At 37.6% G+C, this 12500-nt stretch overlaps 1 protein-coding gene across 19 annotated transcripts in view; it reads right to left on the reverse strand.

Annotated features, from left to right (window-relative positions):
* Window positions 1–12500, reverse strand: part of LOC125041665 (MAP/microtubule affinity-regulating kinase 3-like) — a 134363-nt gene that overhangs the window by 17982 nt on the left and 103881 nt on the right. For 17 of the 19 annotated variants that reach the window (XR_007116313.1, XR_007116312.1, XR_007116311.1 and 14 more), the window contains 9 exons: window positions 10204–10257; window positions 9622–9684; window positions 9335–9457; window positions 8860–9052; window positions 8427–8647; window positions 7989–8201; window positions 7510–7696; window positions 5419–5637; window positions 1635–1809 (listed from right to left, as the gene is read on the reverse strand). Coding sequence is in view for 16 of the 19 variants with exons in the window: in XM_047636829.1 (XP_047492785.1) it covers window positions 1635–1809; window positions 5419–5637; window positions 7510–7696; window positions 7989–8201; window positions 8427–8647; window positions 8860–9052; window positions 9335–9457; window positions 9622–9684; window positions 10204–10257 (1448 nt within the window). In the remaining 3 variants the exon portion in view is untranslated. The remainder of the gene's footprint in view (window positions 1–1634; window positions 1810–5418; window positions 5638–7509; window positions 7697–7988; window positions 8202–8426; window positions 8648–8859; window positions 9053–9334; window positions 9458–9621; window positions 9685–10203; window positions 10258–12500) is intronic. The other 2 variants (XM_047636821.1, XM_047636832.1) reach the window with 2 other exon arrangements.

The raw sequence follows: 12500 nt of genomic DNA on the forward strand, positions 1-12500 counted from the left end.
ATGAATTAAAAACAAACAAACTACAAATGAAATACATAAAATTATTGCTCCTCCCCCCACTAATAAAAAAAAAATTATCAAATGAAAACCAAAAACAAGATGCAATCTCATCATCCAAAATAAAATTACCATTTCAAAAACAAAAACATTGGGGGGAAAAAAATAAATAAATAAATAAAAAAAGTACTCTTGAGGAATGCAGTTAATGAAGCATTCCTAAAAATCATGGACCTGTACACTAAAGTGAGGGGGTTTCACAAACTGTACTCACTCCTGCAATGTGTGGACATTGGCCTCATTACACACCGTACTCTCCCCCTGTGAGCCCCTAGAGGCATAAGGAACAAATAACGAATGCTTTTCCGGGGGAAATCGTCATATCACATAAAATCAAATTTCTTGTTGTTTCACTATATAACCCAAAACAGAGAGAGAATCATGTTTTGTAGAACCATACAGATTATAAAGATGAAATCTTAAACACTAGAAAGTAAAGCTACCTTGGGTTATTGTGGCATCTAAAAAGCAGTGAATAAGTTAAAAGTCATGTAATTCAGATATAATTTCCATCATATCCAAACACACAAAAAAAAAACCCAAGAGTTCAAAATGTGTGAAGTGCTACTGAAATTTGAATCATACTGTCAGAAAGCTCAGTAGTGCCCAAGTCCTGGTCAAAAGTGAGGACCGCTATGATGAAAATACTGCTCAAAGTTGAAGTTTTCTTACAAAATTATTTAAAATATGACTCAGTTGATGCTGTCATCTGTGAAAACTGCTGTTTTTCAGATTGGAAATTAAGGTGGAAAAAGGTATAAAATGTTCAGAAATAAAATCATATTTGCAAGTGTTTGAACACAGGTGGCTTCTAAAACTTTCTAGTTAAAAATAAAAGTAATCTACAGATCTGTAATGAAATAAATTTATCAAGTAGGGGAAACCTTACTAGTATATCACATTACATCAGGCCATCTTGCTTTTCTACCACAGTGCAATATATGAGATCTGAACACTGAATAATAACTGGAAAAGCCTTCTTTAGTATGAGCTTGGATTACTTTCCCCTCCAACATCTGTAAAGATATTGTCAGTGCAAAAATGTAAGCAATCATTCACATTTTCTATAAAATACTCTGATTTATTTGTTTGGTAACTAAATTATGAAGCAAATGACTATGAATGGACATGGCCAATCTTTTTAAAAGTGTGATAATAACAGGGTTGTCTAAAACACTAGTGTACCAAGCTCACACTTCTCATCCCATACAGCACACCACAGACAGAATTTCACAACTGACAGCCTGGTATAGCAAGACAATCAACAGTCTCAAAGCCAGTCATGGGAAATAGGTCATAAGCAATGGTGCTGAAGAAACCCTCACATCCCCACTAAAGACCAGGGCAGAGTAACATCCAAATTCAAGACAATTTTCAAGCGCGTCCCATCTCTTCTAAAATCTGTCTCTTTATCCATATCATCTCAAGGTTAAATTTTGTGGGTTATGCTGAATATGAAATCAGTGAAGATTGTTTTTTTTTCTTTTTTTTTCTTTCTTTTCTTAAAGCTCAATAAATAGAATGGGACACACTGCAAGGTTATGTATTTATACAGAAAATAGTATCAGAGTACATACCTAGCAGAATCTGGAACGTTTGTTATGTTTGTCTTTTCTGTTGAGGAGGCCTTATTGGCATCATAGGAGTACGTTGAGCGTCGTGCTGAGCCACTACCTATGGTTCTATTGGTCATGGTGTTACTCTTCTGTACCCGAGACTTCCCTACACCAGGACTGGTCGCTGCGCCTGCACCTGATGGCCAAAGAAAAGTAAAAAAAAATCATGAAAAACATTGTTTCATAGTGTCATGCCTCTATCTCCCTCTCTTTATACCTGAAAGATGTAGTCATTTAAAACCTGAATGAGAACTTATGAATAAACTGTATTATCCATAGCATCCACACTCTTTTATACCTTGTTTAAAAGACCAGAATAGGAGAGATAGGCTTAAAAATTAAGAAAAGAGAAGAAAAGAGCATAATAGTGAGAAGAAAACAACGAGAAATATAAAAAGAACCAATAAGATTAAATAAAAAAACTTAATCAAATACTTAAAACTAATGTGGATATCAGGATACACAGTTATTTGTTTCATAAGCCATACCTAATACACTATCCCTTTTATCAGCTGATATTGTAACCATGCCAATTTCTCATACATGATCTGATGATGCATCACATTCCTGAGAGTTTAAATCAGACCAAGCCAGTGACTTAGCAAGTTTCCATTCCTTTCAGTGATATGCATCCTGATGCAAAATCAAGCACATACCGGATGTTTAAAAATCAGATCATGATATCAGCATGTACAGTTTATCTGATTAGCTTTGTTTATATCTTAAAACCTATGCTAAAACTCTTGGTTTCTTGTATCTTGTCTTTTTTTTTTTTTTTAATGTGAATGTCTATGATTTTTAAAGTGTATCTGTGTGTTCCCAAGCATGTGTACATCTTTATGCATATTGTATGTGCAATCACAGTGGAACATACACACCAAAAGAAACCTTCATTTGAAACCAACCACACAAATTTAAAGTTAAACATTTCCCTATCATATATTGATCAAGTCCAGTAATACTAGTATATTGTATCACATAGTTGCCTTTGGAAAAAAAAAAAATTAACTAATGGTTCAACTTTCTTGAGGACTGAACCTTGCAAACTGGATGAGACTATGAATGTTAATTACATCTGGACACTACCGACTTGTAAAACTTGTTATTCAATACCAGTGATTAAACGAAGGCCAAACAATTCAGAATACATATTACACATCTAAATTGTACTTGCATTCCAGGCTTCAAATGCATGTCTATTACTGAATGTTAAGATCACCAACCAGCCTAAATACTGATAACCTATAGTTGACATAATAACATCATTCTTCTTGCAACAGTCAATCACCTGTGGTAATTCCCCAACTGAACCATACTTCTAAAACCAGATGCAAAACACTGGGATAAAAAAAAAAAAAAGAGGAAATATTTGCTGGAGGAGATTTAACTAAGATATAATGCACTATCCTCTTACTACTTGATATCCCACCCACTGCAGCAACAGCCACATGCAATGACATGCTATAACTGAACATCTGAAGCACGTAATCCTTGCTTATAAATTTATCTACAGACATGAATCACCTAATTAATGAAGTTGAAAAAAAAAAGTCATTTACCTCTTTCAAAAGCATTAAAATAATTTGAACTATAAATTCTGCCTCTTTTAGAACAAATAATTGAAATATGATGGTCTCATCTACATCTCCTAAAAAGTAAAAGTTTACTGTTAACAAGGTGACAGAGATTATCAACTATTCATCTTTCTCCCAAAATTTAAAATTAAGATCTGAATAAAAGCAATAAACTATTAAAGACATGCTTAGGATTGACATTTTATTCTTTAGTCTTTTATCATGAAACCAATCCTAAGTTTGAGAGAACCCAGTGTGAGAAATCTAAGTTTTCTATTAACAGGCCTGCTTAGAGCTCACCTTGCTTAGGGTATCTACAACATTACACTAGTTTAAAAATTAAAAAAAAAAGTGGAGAAAAAAAAATATGTTAAAAGTTATCCACTAGATCTCATGTCCTACAGCACTTGTGTGTTATGTTGCCTAATTTCATGGTTCAGCTACAACCAATATCATCAGAACAGTTATGAGAGCTTCAGAGTTCTGTTGAAGCCTGTCAACCAGGAGCCTCACAATACTCAACACAAGTGATAAACCTGTGACTTGAAGCAGACATGTCTCATACATTTCTGAAGGGTTTCTTAAAAGTTCAAACAACAACCAGCTGGACATATCATGCATTCATTTTTTTTTTCAAAAACTATATCACAACTCAGTAAAATATAACTCTTAACTACTAGCTCTTCCATTCATCAACCATTAACTGTCAGCTCTTCCAAATTGTCTCTCGCACACAATTCAAAGACAGCTCAAACGAAAACTGGACCAATAAAATAGATACATTCATTCTTGTGCATATTCTGCCTGGCGGTCATTTGGATTTCACAAATGGGTATGCAAAACTTATATCCAAAGTTCTTTACAGGTGTATTTCTCCTGCCTTGCAAGTGTTTCAAATTTCAGGCTTTCAGTAACTGGGTCCTGCACTAGTTTATCCTGCTAACAATCTCTATCCCTCTGGCAAGAACTTACTATTTAAGAAATACCAAGTTGTTTTATTTATATATATTTTTGTGAGGAAAGAATATGTAAATTTTCATTAAATTACTTTATACACCCTTACCTATGTGTAATTATTTATAAAATTAACTAGCAAAACCAATATTTACTTATAGCATTCTATCATGTCCCTAATCTATAACTATACCCAGTAAACAACTAGTATCTTATCCTGATAAACACCTATATGCAATAGCTATCAACCCACCACCATCATTTATTATATAGTAGTATATCTGAAGATTTTGCCAATTCTTTTAATTTCTGACATCTGGTAAAATGTACCTTTAAAATAAAACTGAAAAACTGGTAAGATATACCTTCATAATAGTAACAAAAACACAATATCCACTTATACATATATAACCTATAAGCAGCTGGTAACATCACTACAATGTTTCTGTAACTGGTATCCTGTAGGATAAGTATGGTAATTTTTTCTTCATTTATTGTTATCTGTCATCTGAAAAAATGCTGCTTAATGAATACACCTTTATATGTAAATATATATATATATATAATTCCCTGGGCAATCCATAAAAAACAGGGGGAACATGCACAAAGAGGCCAACCAATGAAAACAAAACAAATACAAAACAAATCAAAATAAAGGCAAGCCTTATATTTTCCACATCAGAATAAAAGGAAAAGGAATTTTGCAGAAGACATCTTGTATACCAAACTCACTCACTCTCACTAACTCAACTCACTCATTCACACAAACTATTGATAAACTCATCTACTCTCACTCACATACTCACTCTCACTCTCTTTCATGCAGGCACGCAGGCACATGCACACGCACGCACACATGCAAAATAAATGGAGACCAGTAAATCTACACACAAACAATGTTTTCTGCTCCACTCTTTCAGGCTGTAAAATCACTTGCATACACACTCACTTTTGCTCTTGTACACTCACTCTCATATACACATTCACATTCAACAAACATTCAAGTACTCTCTTAATCACTCCCATTCATTCCCATGCTAAAAAATAAATAAAGAATAAAATAAAATAATCACACGCATCCTTAATACAGAATAAAAAAGGAAAAAGAAAGAAAGAAAAAGAAAAAGAGAAAACAGAAAAAAAAGAAAGAAAGAAAAAAAAAAATTGAAATAACACAAAAAAGGACCAAATGAAAATGAAACAAGCATCCATGATACCTCCAGCTTTGCCGGGTGCCCCTGAGGGATCAAGGGCTGTGATATTTTGGTTCTTGAGTGCTGCCGAGCGTGAGGCTGAGGTGGTGGGGACGCCCCCCTGAGCCAGTCGAGCAGTGTTCTCCTTGATGGTTGCAGTATCAACTGTGTTCTGCCGCCGGAAGTTGTTGGTGCCCGCATGGTTGTGTGCATTAGTAGAGACTGGAGTTGTGCCTCCACCCCCTGCCAGGTTGGAGTTTGGTGTCATGAGTGATATGTGTGGGTGTGAGCTCTAAGGCAGCACAAGTGTAGTAGTAGTAGTAGTAGTAGTAGTAGTAGTAGTAGTAGTAGTAGTAGTAGTAGTAGTAGTAGAAGTAGTAAGAACAGTAAGACAGCTAAAGCCTATCAATAACTTTTTTTCCTAATCTCTCTGTCTCTCTTTCCCCTGACGTGATGCCTGCCAAGTCTGTATTAACATACATCCTAGCTTTAATGGCTAACTCAACATAGACATAAAGGTATCTTTACACAGAGGATTACATATTAACATATTTTAGATGGCTATCTTAATCTTTAATATCTCTTTTCTTCTCTTTAGAGCTTAAAACATCGGACATCTTGGGCTCTGGTTACAGCGCTTCAGACAGGCAAGCATTTTGGCTAATCCATCACCAAGCATATTAGCAAAGTACAGTATTTAAGGGGGACATATTTAGCTGTTCTAACAATCAATGCTGTTTAATCATACTTCTACAATCAAGCATGAGCCACACTTATAACTAGTACAACCTAATGTTATGTCTATTTTTCTGCTGTTGATGTTGGGACTTTGGAACATTTGTATATTGGAAAAGAATAACTTGATCACAGTGACTGAAGATGACAAAAAATCAGTGAAAATCATTAGTTAATAGAAATTCCTTTGCTAAATAAAATCTAGCAAAGGATTAAGCTGATAAGAAAAGATTAAACATCACAAGCTTTTACACTTCAATTAGTAATCATACAAAACAAAATCATTAAATAAATAAAATTTAAGTAGATGAAAACAAACCCTCCTTGATCAATTTCCTCATTATCTTTTAAAATCTTAAACACTTGAAATCCAAATAATCACAATAATCAATCTTTCTTCAAATGTCTAAAGTCTTTATACCAAAGCCTGCCTAGAACTGAACATCTATGCAATCAAAGTCAAGGTATACAAGCCCTTCTTTTCTCTCTCAAGTCTCAATGCGGTGTCCAGCATTCCAGGTGGGCAGTTGTGCTGGGTGAGTGTTGTTACCAGTAATCTATCCTAGCTTCCCATGCAGAGGAGGCCGAGCATAAAGCGTGTGCAGGCCAGTGGATTAGGTCGATCAGGATGGACAAGGGGAGGGGGGAGGGAGGGATGGAAGGCAGAAATTGTTGAGGAGGATGATAGTCACAATGTGAGACACCTAGTGATACATGAAATTAGTAATCATGGTTAAAATTAAAAGAATAATTGAAAAAAAAAAAAAACTAAGTTTGAGAAATTATGTGTTTGAATCCAAGTTCAAGTACTTGGATACAATTGATTTACATGATTTTTAAAGTTTTTTTATAAGTCATAACAAAACAAACAGAGTGACTATATAAACAAAATGAAAAGGAAATGATAAAGAACGAAAATGGAGTATAACACAATCAAAGGTAAACAAAATCTCTTGAGTTTATAAACACATTTCCATGTGAGTACAAAAGTGTATACAAACATTTGCCAATGTGTAGGAGTATACCCATGTACATGCGTGTGTATACATGTGTATGCACACACGTTACATGCTGCAGGTGTACTAATAATCCTTTCAAGTATTAAAGGACAAACAAATGACTTAAAGCACTAATATCTATAGAGATATCGAGGTTGTTAGGCAGTGCAAGTGGGAGGATATACAGAAAAAAAAAAAAAAGGGGGGGGGGGGGACACAAGGATGGTTGGAAGGAAAGAAAAAGGCACAAGACAACTAAGGGGGCAACAAGGGGGGAGGGGCAGGGGCAGAGAATAGAGGAGATGGAGGAGGAGGAGGAGAAGGAAGAGGAGGGGGATCAGGAAGGGTGAGAGCCACTGTGATGCCCGTGTTTTCAACTCACGAATGGTCTCCCCACCGGAGGATGCTCTGCGAGAGGGCTTGGAGTTGGTGGCAGAGACTGAGCGGTGAACTCCCCGGTGGGAGTGCGAGGGAGATTGGGCAGCTCCGCTAGATTCCTGCCCTCGCGGCGTTAAGCAGGTGTTGCGAAGGGAAAGTGAGCTTCCTGACCGGGAACCATCACTCTCAAGCTATAAATGAAAGTTTTTTTGTTTTTTTTCCTCTCTCTCTCTCTCTCCCTCTTGCTCTCCATTTCAATATGCTATACTGGTGTATAAACACAAAATCTATAACATTAAAGATGGAGAAACAAATGCCAAAAAAAAAAAAACACCTTGTAAAATAGTTTGAATCTTCTACAAAAATCCATAAATTCCTTAATGAACTTACAGTATGAAAATAGATCAATCTTTCTTTCAAAACATTGCATGAATACAGGCTCAAAAATACACCACCACATATCAACCGAAAATAAACACTTACATCCGAAGATCTCCGCCCAAGGAGTAGGTAGGTAGCATATACATCATCATACTTCTGACTCTTCAAACTGTCTTCTATTTCGGCTCGAGAATAACCCATTTCACTGAGAATCTCAATTCGTTTAATGTCATCAAGGTCTATGGTTGGTTCCACATACGGCTTTAGTTCATCATCTTCATAACCAATATTCATCCATCTATCCTTCATTATTGTCTGAAACACAAGCATAACAATAATAATCATGGTTAAGTAAACTGAATAGACATCTTTCAAGTAACTTGCGCAATTTCTCCTCATCTACCTTTCATTTTTGTAACAAAGTACCAGTCATGAAGTGAAACATGAAATCTACCAGAATAAATATGGATAACAATAACAACTGCCAACATCAAGCTTGGGTTCAGTAATCTGGAAACCACCATCCCCACGCCAGCTTACCTCTAGAGATGCCCTACGTGCTGGATTGAGTACCAGGAACTTCTTGAGCAGATTCTCGCAGTCAGTGGACATGTAGAAAGGTATACGATATTTTCCCCTTAGTACCCGTTCTCTAAGTTCTTTTAAGTTAGACCCATCAAAAGGTAGTGAGCCGGAAACTAAGGTGTACAGGATGACTCCCAAAGACCACACATCTACCTCAGGACCATCATACTTTTTCCCTGTAATTGACATGAGAGAAGCAAGTTAGAAGGACAAGAAAAATTCCTCTCAGTAGCTAGCTTCTTCATACAAATTACCAATTTCTATATCTCAAGAGTAAAATCTCTAGCATATAGGTATTTTGGAAGACAAGATAATAATTCTTCAATCAGAAAACCAATTAAAAGAAGATATTCAAAATCAGGATACATTCTGAAAAATAAATACATACCTTGAAAGAGTTCAGGTGCAGCATAAGGTGGACTACCACAGAAAGTATCTAACTTATTCCCTGGCGTAAATTCATTGCTGAAGCCAAAATCTGCTATTTTTATCACCATTTCTGAATCTAAAAGTAAATTTTCAGCTTTTAAGTCCCTATGAATGATCTTCTTTTGGTGGCAATATTGTACTGCTGAAACAATCTGAAAATAAAATAAAAGCTTTTTAATGACATATGGAGTGACGGTTTTGAAAGTCCCTTAAAAGTGATCATTAGATTCTAATTCTAATATTTTTCCTTAACATGATGTCTATATATCTAAATTATACATCACAAAAGAATCAAGTTTTTAAAAAAGTCCTACAACATATACTGTACATTTAGATGGATTTAGTAAGAGAGATATAATAAATATTTACTTCACTTCCAAGACTTTCTTAAGAATAAACAATGTGCAATCACCGAAAGCCGCTTCGTCACACACCTGTCTAAATTTTGCCCGTGCCTCCTTTTCCTTCATCCTGCCATGGAAGACCAAGTAGTCGAATACCTCCCCACCACTAGCATACTCCATCACCAGGTACAAAGTTCTTTCTGTTTCTATCACCTGTAACAAAAATAACAAATAATTAGTAAAATGATTCGGGCAACATAAGCAGAATGCATAATCAATTATACTTTCATAATTTCAAGTTTAAAAAAAGACCATCTTAAACCAAATAATATACACATCCTCTCTGGTAATTAACAACATCTGATACTGTTACACACTTGGAAGAGTTTGACAATGTTTGGATGATCGAGGATCTTCATGATGCGGACCTCCCGAAACAGCTGGGGGGAAAGCGAGATAAAGTTACAAAAGGTACCGTACAGTATCTGAATAAATATTTCAATTCTTGACTGACCTCTGAAAAAGAACTCCATTATATACTATTACATTCTTAGAAATTAATTTATTAATTCTCTTATTTACCGATACTACAATAATATAACCTTTGTATCTTATCAAATTAAACTTGTATCACAGCATGGCACAGTAATTCAAATGTTTTAGTACAAAAAAAAACTGAAACTAGATATTAAAAAAAAACTAAGTAAAAACATGGAATTCATCCATTCACGTATTCAGAACCTAAGCTGAGATGTACTACCAATGCCAAATTCTTAGTTCATCTGCATTATTTTGCAATTTCTAAAAAAATTTTGGTAATCTGCCCATGCAGATTTAGTCAATTTGCAAATCAATAACAGAATCTTGTATAATAGATTACAAATGCATTTTTCATTGTCACTTTTATCAACACTGAATTTTTTTGTAACATTAGACACCATCTAAAACATTTTACATACCTTTTGTAACGACCCTGGATTAAGTTGCGTCTTGTCTATAATTTTTATAGCCACCTGGAAAGGAGAGAGAAGTAAAATTAACAACAGTAATTAAATATATACATTTGATAGATATATCCTTATTACACAGTATGAGAAACAGAAAAAGATAAAACCTACAATGGTCCTCATAAATTCCAGCTTTCACCCTCCTACATTTAAAATCATTCTTAAAAGCAAAATCAATACCAAAAAAACTGTACTTTATGGCAGACATAAAAAAAGGAAAAGAAAAGAGAGCAGACAACAAAGAAATAAACAAAATCTGAAGGGGGGGGGGGGGTAGTAGCACAGGAAGCCAAGGAGAAAAGAGAGACGAGGCCAAGATAGGCAGAGTTGGCATCCTCAGTCTCAGACAATTACTCAGGGTATCATCCATCAACATTTTGCCTTGGGAACTACATCTGTCATCTGGTTCCTAGAATTCGAGGAGAGAATCAAAGCACAAGAGGAGCTTACAAACCAAATATGAAAGATGGGATGGAAAAGATACAACTAGATCAATCAATCTATTGTATATATTGAAGGAAAAATAATAAAAAGAATAAAAATAGAATAAACAATGTAAATTATTGCTGGATAAAAATTACCATGTGGGAGGAGCAAAATCCACACGTTTTTTTTTTCTTTTTGTTTATTTTTCTTTTCTCTTCTAAGCCAAGAAATCATTTTGATTATCAGAGAAATAAAAATGTGAAACCACGGCCACCACACCTCCATCAACCCCTTCCTCTCCTACATCTCTCAGCTGAGCTAAACCTTGCCGATATCCTATTATCCTTATCGCTATCCTTCTCTCGCCTTCACAAGGTCGTCCGCCACCTTCGCTGCTAACATGCATGTAAATTATAGAAGCTTTAGTGCGGATTATGGAAATAGGATGTCAAGGCGGTGTTATCACGCCCGGCGGCCGCCATTCCCCCCGGCAACACACACTTCCTTTCCCTAAGGTCGTAATTCTTATGCTGGAGAACAGGAGGGTCGACCTATCGAGAAACGGTAAGTGGAGCACTCATGCCAGAGATCGGTCTCCGAGGTGGCATACACACACGGGTACGCCAGTGTTGTGTGCGCGCGTGAGGGAGGGCGGTAGAAGCAAACGCAAACGCAAACGCAAACGCAAACGCAAACGCAAACGCAAACGCAAACGCAAACGCAAACGCAAACACAAACACACACACACACACACACACACATACAAAGATGCCCTAAAATGTCACGACAGGCCATTTGTGTAATTGCTAATACAGCTAAGTTGCCAGCGATGTTCGTGGCAGATTGGAGGGCGACCAGCGTGCCATGTAGGGTATTTCGTGTACGTAAACATCCGTTGAACGCTCATGTACCCGCGACAGAGCGAATACAACCGCCAGCATCAGGCGAGGGAGTTGGGACTCGCCCCATGTAGCATTCCACGCTCTCATGCCGACATGAGGGTGAAAGGGGGGGAGGGGTAGGAGCAAGGGATGGGTGGCACAGCGAGATGGCGGCGTAACGTGACAAACCGGGAACCATTGTGTATCATGGGCGGTGCTGTCCCCGTACATTGCCACACCGAAGGGGACGCCCACACTTCACACCAACACCCATTCCCAACTCGACTACACCAACGTAACCCCCAGATGTCGCATTCTCCCTCTCTCTCTCAAACAAGGCAGCACCGGTCAGCACCGGCCACAGCCAGCGAACACGCGATCTCCTTGTCCTTCCACCGACCGCATGACACACACATACATATATATACATTCATTCTCCCCCCCTCCCCCCTCCCCCCCTCCCTCTCTCCCTCCCTCTCTCCCTCTCTCCCTCTCTCCCTCCCTCCCTCTCTCCCTCCCTCCCTCCCTCCTCTCCCTCCCTCCCTCCCTCCCTCCCCCCTCTCTCTCACGCCCATCTACACCCACGACTCCCCCCGCCGCCCAAGCCCCTTGCTGCCATCCTGTCGCTTACGATTTCCCGCCAATGTCTCCGCGCGCCATTCCCGCCCACGCAACACAAACCAGCCACGCCCGTCTACTCTCCGGCTGCTATCACCATGACCGAGGCACATGCCTATCTAACGAACGCACGTACTGATAAGCGAATGACGTCACGACTGAGGAAGTGGGTAGATATCTGCGCCCTCTCGATCCCTCTTCCCCCAAACTTTCAATTTCACTTTATCGCATACGCACTAGACAGACAGACAGACAGAGACAGACAGACAGACAGACAGACAGACACAGACACACGCACACACACACAAAACACAATACGAGCGC

The sequence above is a fragment of the Penaeus chinensis genome, chromosome 31 (genome assembly GCF_019202785.1).
Source record: "Penaeus chinensis breed Huanghai No. 1 chromosome 31, ASM1920278v2, whole genome shotgun sequence".
NCBI lineage: Eukaryota > Metazoa > Arthropoda > Malacostraca > Decapoda > Penaeidae > Penaeus > Penaeus chinensis.